Source organism: Aplysia californica, unplaced genomic scaffold (genome assembly GCF_000002075.1).
Source record: "Aplysia californica isolate F4 #8 unplaced genomic scaffold, AplCal3.0 scaffold00871, whole genome shotgun sequence".
In the NCBI taxonomy this organism is placed as follows: domain Eukaryota; kingdom Metazoa; phylum Mollusca; class Gastropoda; order Aplysiida; family Aplysiidae; genus Aplysia; species Aplysia californica.
Genome location: NW_004798141.1, coordinates 33,166 through 43,391, shown reverse-complemented (window position 1 = coordinate 43,391; position 10,226 = coordinate 33,166). Strand labels below are relative to the sequence as shown.

The following is a 10,226-nucleotide window of genomic DNA, read 5'->3' as shown; positions in this document are numbered from 1 at the left end:
CCCCAATATATATATTTTTGAAATTGGGGCCTTTTGCAAAGAATGAGAATGAAACATGCTATGTCAGCTACATAAAGTCTTCAAAGGCATACGATGTCCAAGAATAAAGTGTACAATTTTAAAAGCTTATAACTCTGAAGCTCAGTATGACAAAACAGAAACATGTAACAATACGGTGGAATTAGACGCTCATCAATTTTCGCCATGTGGAGTTATTGGCATTATCTTAAGGCTTGTTGATTTGCCTTGCTTTTGATGAAAAAATTAAATCCACATCTATCTTCAATAGAAGTCAATATATATTAGCGACAGAAGAAGTGGGGGTCGTCTGGTATCAAAGATAAACTTAGCGAGAAAACAGTCACCAAAGATTTGTGATTTCCAAAGTGTGAAAGCCTTTGTTTATGTTTTATGGGTTTTAACAAGAGAATAAAGGTGTTGATCCAAACTGTTCATAAAAATTGGCCAACGGGTGGAAAAAAGTTGATTTCTAACATATTGACAAGCGAATGATATCACACGAGAACTTAAATAAAGTGAAAATTGAAACACAACCCGAAAACGCAGGTGTGCTGAAATTAACATTCAACACTCAGGGGTTAAAGATTCAACAAAAAAATAGTGCAGTATGAAACTCCTTACAAACAAAGACAATCTGAATGTGGGCTCACCCACAAAAGACCACATAATCTCATAAAGTTAATAATACATAACAAAATTTCAAGGTAATAAGACTTACAGCAACGTCCTAAGGCCTTTGCAATTAAACTCAGAATGAAAGTAGCATCCCCCTTCTGGTCAATCTGAAAAGACAAAGGCAAACAAAACACATCTTCAAAAAGAAGAAGTATGTTGTAAACAACATATTTAATAAGAACAATTCAATATCTAATCTAGGAAAAAATATTTAAACAAACATGAGACAATAATATGTTTGCACACATTTTGACAGGATCCAGATTTTTAAAGCAATGCCATTATAAAAAAACCACAACTCGAACCTATTGCAGTGTTCATAACACTTAAACAAAAGAAATAATGGACAGACAGAGCATTTCACACCTTTCCAGCATTCAGCCTTTTATCAAGATAAAGCATGTTATGTGCAACAATTAAGGAGAGGTAGTTATAATCAGAGCCAGTTTTCAGTTTCAGTAGTTGTATGCAAAATTTTGTTTATTAGATATTCCTCTGAGAAACATTGACAATAGAATCCACATTTGTAAAGTCCAATAATAGTCAGATTAAGGGTTTTGTAACCCATTCATATGTTTGCTATACCTACCCCATAATAACAAATACAATGAACACAGTAAAACTGTTGATTTTTTAAAAAAAATTTCGGGTAGGGTGAAAGAGACAGATTTAAATTGAGAATTATTGGTGATACAAAAAGTGACTTGAATTCTGAATGGCTCATTTGCCATGTAAGAAAAAAATGACGAAGGGTGTACGTCACATAGGTCACGATGGGGTTAAGATGAATGAGGTTAAAAACAAAAACAACAGTAATAATTAGTTTTATGCCCACTAACCTCTTTTTCTGAGATCATGAAGCACATGTCCACATCACTTGACTTCGTAGCAAATCCGGTCATTGAAGATCCAACAATAAATAGGCGACAACCTGAGAACAATATGTTCATCTAAACCAAATGTGAAATGAGCATAAAATATTTTGAAAGCCCACTTATCACCCATTTGCAGTCAAAATGAATCATCTTTAAAATAACAATTAATAATAAACAAGGATTCCTTTATACGCTATTGCTCCTAAAAACAGCATTTTTTCAAAGTTTGTAACTGAATTTGTACATTACATTCCAGCTTCTCAAAAAAATTAAGCATAGTAGCAAGAAGTCACATGAGTCTGTAAGAACAATCCTGAAATTACCAACCTGGAAAAGCCCCCTCAAAAATTGTATGAAGGCTTTTACGAAGCTTCATTTTTTTCTTGAGGTCCTCATCTGTCATCTGTGCTCTAAGGAAGTAATTCCAAATGGCAACAGTAATCTGTGAACAGTAAAAAAAAAAAAGATAAAGATAAAAGTGTGACCCCATGACATCCCTCTAAATACCCCAGGAGACTAAGTTGCTGGAATGGAAACCTGTGGGGAGGATGAAGACCAGCCCAACTTTTATTATATCTGCAACTCAAACACTCTTCACTTAAAGGTATCATAAAGGATTAGGTGTCAATTCTAGCAAGCATACCTGTCAACTTACACTCAAAATAGATAATAAGCAGAATCTTATGGTCTGACAGAGGTTCAGAAAGAATCACAATAACAGTTTTTGTCCTTCTTTTTTTCCCCCATTTGTCATCAATAAATGATCAGTCAGCTGTTCAGAAATACTAAGCCCAAAGTTATGAAAATTGCTTTATAATAAATAAATAAAATAAGATCAGAACTACTTAAACATGACTACAGTCGTTGGCAATCCAGCGGTTAGGCTGCCGGTCTCGTAACTGGAAAGGTGTTAGCTCAAATCTTCCTCCGGCACGATGTTGTGTCCTTGAACAAGACACTTTACACAAATTTTCGTATTTCACCCATGAATCACTATGGCAGTGAAAGATCTCGTCAATATGTTAGTGTTCCAGCATGTGAAAAATGGTACCGTACATTGGATACTCCCAATGAAGCTTATAAAGTTTTACAGTATTATAAGTCATACATTTTTTTTTGTAAAGCATATTATATAGCCCACTTTCGACAACTGCTAAACATTATCACATAAATGCACTATACTTTTTATTAACCAAAAATAAGTAGCTTAGTACAGCGAAAAAACATTTTCAGGAATCAATAAGAAATATACATTATTAGACACCACTGTTCCCACTTGTAACAAAACAAAACAGTTTATTCAACACCATTCACCTTCTCTGTCCCTTGGCTCACTGGGACTTTATAACGCTTTCCTTCTTCATCTGGGGCCACTTCTTGTAAAGAGAGATGAGAGTCTGATGTGCGAGCTTTCTTTGATGGTTGAGGATTTGCAAACGGAGCATGGCGCCTTTGTGAAGGTAAAAAAATAAACATAAAGGCCTTAAACATCTAGTTCTCCCTTGCAAAACTGAAGGCGAAAGAGGCAGAGGAAGACCTAGAGCAACGTACACAGGGAGCCTAAACAGATGGGTTATTTATTATTACAATCCATGAACATCTTTTAAATATAAACAAACCATAAAGAAGGTAAGAATAACATGTCAAGAGCAAAAAAACCCAAAAAACACTGACGTACCTTTTTCCCCTGTTATTAGCGTGTGCAGGTCCCCTTGGCATTTGTACTGGAAACCGAGGTGGCATACCACCCATAGGTTGATAACCTGGCATATGGTACAGTGGAATAAAAGGCATATTATGCCCAAAAAGTGGGGATCTCTGCTGAAATCTAAAGCCATTGGCGAGGTTTGGGACCTGACCTGTGTAGCCAAAGTTGTTTCTTGCTGGGAACATTGCTCCTAAAAAAAAATAAAACAAAAACACAAGTTATGGTCATAACGAATGATAATGAGAGAAACAGAAAAGGCTGAGATTCCTTTCATAGTTTACTGTTAAGTCAGTAAAATGATCATATATTTGCATCCCAATCGTGATTGTTGACAACATCAACATCTTAAACTTTATTGCATGTTATGATCATCATAAACATAAAGCGTCAAATCTGAAATAGACATCGGCGATCATAGTTCTCCATCATTTCTTCATGCGTATTGCTCTAAAAATCCTATATCATCCTGGTGTTTCCACTTCAACCATCTGTTCAGGTATTTCAAATAAGTTTCATCATGTACAACACTAAATAATATAGACAAAACTAATAAATGTTTTAGGGCTGTTGATATTTCCAAACATACTCTGAATAAGTTATTCCCAGTAGACTCACTTCTCTGTAGGCTACCTCTAGCTGTGAGTAAATTAATAATTTTCCAATCAGATTGTATTTCACTCATTCATTTCCATGTGTGTCAAGCCATGCCACAAGACCTGTATAGTCTCGACCTTATCACATAATTATGTAGTTTCAAAAGAAAGTCATTTATTGTAAATTGGCAAGAAGTGCAAAGACTGCGATGTGAAAATTGACCTTTCTCTTAATTAGCTGCGAAATTTGGGGGTGTTTGGGTTCTTAGATGTTTAGAGGCCCCTCCGAATAAGGTAAGCCGGAAAATCATGGTACCATTCGGCAGGTTTAGGACTACCGACCAACCCCCTTTACTTCAGAAAAACTCGACCACCACTAAAGATATATATAGGAATTTTTTTTCTTCAAGTGAATGCCCCAATTTCTTCTGCGTATACTAATGTGTGATAGATGGGACTGACGGCGACCAGTCTGAGTCATTTCGTCACACCGCAAATCCACAAGGTTGAACGGAGAAGGTCAGTCCGGCACACGCAAACATCAGACGAGCACTGTCCTGGCAATCACGATATTTGGGGGAGGGTTTACGAAGTTAGAAAATACTAAACTATCTAATGTAGATCTAGATTCAACTAAACTAAAGTAGATTATGGTGTGAGTGGAAGAATTTTTTTTTGAAGAAAGGAATGATCATTCTATGCTTGCTTGTTATTCAGTCGTAATTTAGATCTAGATTTAATAAAGGGATTTTGGAGACCCCGATACAGGGCAGGTGGAAAACCTTTCCGATTCTTCTTTTTTCAAGATCTTGATCAAGATAGATCTAGGCTATGGTCAGGTCTAGGCCCAAGTAAGAGAAGAGAACAAAAGAACTGATCTGAAGTGAGAAGAGAGTCTACAGTACAAGTTAGAATAGAATCTAAGCCAAGAATCTTGATCTTTTGAAAAGATGCAAATTTCTCTTCAAACTCTTTGAAGGAGGAGAACTTGGCGCCCACTTCCATCTGCATCGCAATTTTGTTACGAAGTTCGAAGTGAAAATTCAAAGGTTATTTTTTTAATGCAAAAGAGTTCTGTTGTCACTGGGAATTGTTCCTGTGCCTATCCCCAGTGTCACTGGGAATAGTCACTTCGAAATGAAAAATAGATTACTGCCAAAGTCAAGCAGTCTTGTTTTCCCGCAGTACCTTTTGAAGGCATTTTAAAATAAAGTGGAAAGTCCGGGAACGTTTCCCGAACCACAATTTAAGTATCTGAACATATAAATATAAAAATCTCTAGCTCTAGAAATTGAATTCGATGCAAAAAATGCATCTTCCCAGTTCTGGCAGAATGGCAAAATGAAAGATGATGCCAAGGCTAAATCTCCCAAATAGGCATAACCAAAAAATCCTGAGAACGGCAACCGTTTAGAGAAATAATAGAGGACAAGTTCATTTTCTCGAGCTTTCAGAGAAATAAGATCTTACATCTAGTCACTTTGTAAAAATAAAGCTAGAAAACTAGAGATCACTAAATAATGTCAGGCAAGGAAAAGAGATGGATGTAGCCTTGTTTCACTCTTTTAATAAAAAAATTTATTAGGCTATAGATCTTTTAGCCTACGTAGTGAACGTAGCCTACCAACTACGTTCACAGTGCCCTGAATGCAGTTTGCAGGCGCTGTTGACGCTACGTTCCTGGCACTCAAGCTTCGTTTAGACGGAGCATCCACTGCCAGTTTAAGTAAGCTGGTTTTATTCAGTGATGACAGTGACTTAAAAATTTAATATTTTGGCCTGCTTCAAGTGTTCCATTTCATGAAAACGAAACAGCGATCCTTGACCGATCGACCATTCGCCGTTTTCCCTTACACTGAGCCCTGGCTCAGAGTTCGCCAGAGTAAGGGAAAACGACAAACTCTCATATTTACGCAACAACGCATTAGGATAATATATATGACAAAAATGTATAAGCCTATCAAGATGTTTCAAATGTCCTATCTCGGGTCTGGGCAAGACTTGGGTGCGACCTTGTGTTAGCATGTGATGGCCCGTGATAAACGAGTGTAAACAAACGTTTCAGCGCTCTCGAGTTCAAAGCGTGCAATTTTGTCTGTGGGCAGTGTATGTGAGAGAGAGAGCGAGAGAAAGAGAAAGGGAGAGAGAGAAAGAGTGAGGGAGAAACAGACAGAGAAAAATAGAGAGAGAACGGAGCGAGAGAAAGAGAGAAGGAAAGAGAAAAGGGAGAGAGAGACAGACGGGCAGGAAAAAAGATAGAGAGAGGGTGTTTGTTATATAAAAGAATAATTGATTCCCATCATTTTTTCTCTGAGTCGATTCCCAGGCTGACCCGTAGCAATACAGTCATTATTGTACACATTTTATGACCAGTCCCATCTTCATCATACATCCAATGAAACGCGGACCTTTTGGTTAAAAAACAAGGCTTATTAAGTATGACGGATCCCAATTCCACACAGGGCTTGCACCAATGCACGCTTTTCCGTAGCAGGAAGCTCTAGTATAGCCTAATCAAAATTCTAAATATTAAAATTTGCTTCCAAGTTCAGTTTTTATCATCCGGTGTTGCCTTCAACCCCACCCCTCCTCCCGACTGTACCTTTTAAAAAAAAGAAGAGGTGGCCATAGTATAAGGGAGTGTATACAGACCCGATAACCGGGAACAAAGTCACAACAAAGTAAACAGACCCGGTAGGGGAACTCTTTTGTGATTTCGGAGAGTTTCAGTGCCCTCTTGGCTCAGGGTAGACCTAGGTACTCTTCTAGATCTATGGCCTAGGTCTAGATCTAGATCTAGGCAGACAGACATAAATCTTTGATCTAGTTTCGCGGCTTGCCTAGATCTAGATCTAAATGAAGAATGCGGATGTCTTTTCGATGAACGATCGTTTTTCCTCCGTTTTAGAGAACTGGAGGAATCGCAATTTGAAGAAAAGAACAATGTCATAATTTCAATCGAGCATGACCCTCTCTAGTCTCTATTTCTCTCTCCTCTGTGCATCGCTCGCCTTCTCTTTTTCATAGTTTGTTTCTGTCTTTCTTTCTCCCCACCTATTTCCCACTCTATCTTTCTCTCGTTCCATCCTGCCAACTGGGGCATGTCATACATATTGCTAGCACCTCTCTCTCTCCCTCTCTCTTACACACACACTAGATTTCTACCGGGTCTGGGCGCAGGGTTGGTGATTTTTTTGATAAAAATAAAAAAAATCGATTTTTTTGATTTAAATCAGATTTTTTAAATTTAAATCGGATTTTAAAAATAATTTTTTGATTTTTAAAAAAATGTCGACACAGTTTGGGATTTTTGGTGGCTAAAAGTATGTTCTTTTAGTTCAAAATGCATTGTCTTTATTTTAACTAATGATCAATTTAAACAACTGCAACTTTAGAAAGCCTTAATCTGCTATCAGCGAATTATGGCTACAGACAAAAAATGAAGAAAATGTCAGTCTAAAAGGAAGGGGGGGGGGGGGGGGGGGGTGTAATTATGCATAGATAAACTTGCATTTTATTTTTTATTACAGTGTGTGTGTGAGCACGCGCTTGTGTTTGTCTAAAAAGAAAAAGAAAATACTAATTTCAATTATGAAAAAAAAAGTAAATTGAATACTGTATTATTTTACTACTTAAAGTGACAGGGGGGGAAAGCAGACTTTTGAGCAATTTTAGTCTACTAAACCTTATATCTGTTTTATAAATCCAAGGAAAGGAATTCTGAATGTTTAAAGATGTAAAAACAGAAAACATTTTTCTCTCGTTTTTTTAAAGTGATTCAAATCACTGAGTTTTATTTTTAAAATCAAGTTGATTTAAATAAAAAAAAATCAACTGATTTAAATCGACCCGATTTAAATATTAACCCAACCCTAGTTTTCAATTATGAAAAAAAAGTAAATTGAGAACTGTATTATTTTACAGTGACAGGGGGGAAAGCAGACTTTTAAGCATGATTATATTAGTCTACTAAACCTTATCGCTCCGAAACCTTATATCCGTTTAAAATAAAACCAAGGAAAGGAATTCTGAAAGTATAAATATAAAAACTGAATGCATTATTTTGAAAAGTGATTTAAATCACTGATTTTTATTTTTTAAATCAAATTGATTAAAATTTTAAAAAAATCAACTGATTTTAATCAACCCAGCTCTGGTCTCAATTATGAAAAAAAAAGTAAATTGAATATACTGTATTATTTTACAGTGAAAGGGGGGAAATCAGACTTTTAAGCATGATTATATTAGTCTACTGAACTTTATATCTGTTTTATGAAACCAAGGAAAGGAATTCTGAATGTTGAAATGTGTAAAAACCGAATAAAAATTATTTTAAAAAAAAGTGATTTAAATGACTGATTTTTATTTTAAAAATCAAGTTGATTTAAATTTAAAAAATCAACTGATTTAAATCAACCCAACCCTGAATAATTGTCCTGTGCTTTCACTTGCGGAAAAAAAAGAAAGTTATACAAGCGTCTTGTCGGGCTCGACATCGTGACCGGTCAGTCAACCTGTACTTTCGCATCACATTGTGAATACCAGTGATCGTTGGGGTCACCTAAGTTCATTCAACGTGCGCGCTGCGCGAAGTATAGGGCTCCGGAATAGGGGGTTACCGTGTATCCAGCTGAAGCCCCCCCTCCCCCACGAAACTAAATACCCGTTTACCGTGTTCGTAGATAATGAGAGGTGCCCGGTTGCCGGTTAACATGTACGGACGTAGATATTGAGGCTACGCGCCCGGTTACCGTGTACATGGCATTGAGACTACACGCCCGGTTGCCGGTTACCGTGTACGTAGACACTGAGGCTACCGTACGTGCCCGGTTACCGTGTACGTAGACCCTGAGGCTACGTGCCCGGTTACCGTGTAGACCCTAAAGTATAATAAAGGCCTACAATTGCCATCCCGGAAGGACTTCCGTAACGAGCGACCACCCTAACAAACACAATAAAGACAAAGAAGAGACCTAGATCTAGATTCTAGATTTAGAATCTAGATACGAAGTGTATACAGACCCGGTAACCGGGAACAAAGGCACGAAGTATACAGACCCGGTAGTGGAACTCTTATGTGATTTCGGAAAGTTTCAGCGCCCAGACCCGGTAGTGTGTGTGTGTGTGTGTGTGTGTGTGTGCGTGTAGATAGAGAGAGAGGGGGAGAGAGGGAGAGAGAGAGAGAGAGAGAGAGAGAGAGCAGGGGAAAGTGCTAGCAAAATGTATATGACATGCCCCCGTTGGCAGGAGGGAACAAGAGAAAGAATGGGAAATAGGTGGGGAGAAAGAAAGACAGAGACAAACAAAGAAAAAGAGAATGCGAGCGATACACAGAGACAGAGGAGAGAGATAGAGAGATAGAGAGAGAGAGAGAAAGAGAGAGAGAGAAGGGGGGGGGGGGGTGGCAGAGAAATAAAGAGGGTGTCTGCTCGATTGAAATTATGGCATTGTTCTTTTCTTCAAATTGTGATTCCTCCAACTCCAAAATAGAGGAAAACGATTGTTCATCGAAAAGACATTCGCAATCTTCATTTAGATCTAGATCTAGAATCTAGGCTAGCCTCGAAACTAGATCAATGATTTATGTCTGTCTGTCTAGATGTAGACCTAGGCCATATATCTAGTCTTTCTAGAAGAGCCTTGGTAGTGTACATCTATGGCTCTACCCTGAGCGAAGAGGGCGTTGAAACTTTCAGAAATCACAAAAGAGTTCCCCTACCGGGTCTTTATACTTTGTGACTTTGTTCCCGGTTACCGGGTCTGTATACACTCCCATCTAGATATCTAACCCTCACCCAGTCCCAACCCCCATACTCCTACCCCTTAAACTGCTAAGGCGCCTAAGGGCTAAGCTAAACCCTAGATCTAGCCGTCTATTTATTATTATAACTATTCTACTTCTACTGTTTCATAGTGGTCGCTCGTTAAGGAAGTCCTCCCGCCATCACTAGACTAGATCTATCACATCGCGATACAACACAACACAATATTGACGATAATCAATGATAAAATGATGATAATCCAGAGAACTTTCGAATCCTCACACAAACAAAACAAACTTTGCATTCAATTCATCATCGTTCATAAAAAATGTCTTCAAAATGGTACCCCTGTAGACTAGATCTAGAATCTACCTGTAATTGTTGACTCTACAGTACAGCTCTAGATCTACATGACAAACAATCTTCAAATGTAACAAGAGCCTCAGTCCAGCATCTTTGTTTTGGACACCATCAGTGCCATTGATTTTGTTAGCACACTCTTTCTCAGAACCCACACGCTTCACTCGATTGAACTCAAACGCAAGCAACAAGCGGCAGGCAACCAATGAAACATTATTTTCGATTAGATTTC

General features: G+C 37.8%; 1 protein-coding gene across 1 annotated transcript in view; it reads right to left on the bottom strand.

Moving 5' to 3' along the window:
- LOC101849800 (poly(A) RNA polymerase GLD2) overlaps positions 1-10,200 on the bottom strand; it is a 17,891-nt gene extending 7,691 nt beyond the window's left edge. The window contains exons 1-6 of the mRNA XM_005110280.3: positions 10,007-10,200; positions 3,250-3,469; positions 2,886-3,021; positions 1,899-2,013; positions 1,536-1,627; positions 740-803 (exon numbers count right to left, since the gene is read on the bottom strand). Of these exons, the coding sequence (XP_005110337.1) occupies positions 740-803; positions 1,536-1,627; positions 1,899-2,013; positions 2,886-3,021; positions 3,250-3,464 (622 nt within the window). The 5' untranslated portion in view covers positions 3,465-3,469; positions 10,007-10,200. The remainder of the gene's footprint in view (positions 1-739; positions 804-1,535; positions 1,628-1,898; positions 2,014-2,885; positions 3,022-3,249; positions 3,470-10,006) is intronic.
- Positions 10,201-10,226: the final 26 nt, after the last annotated feature.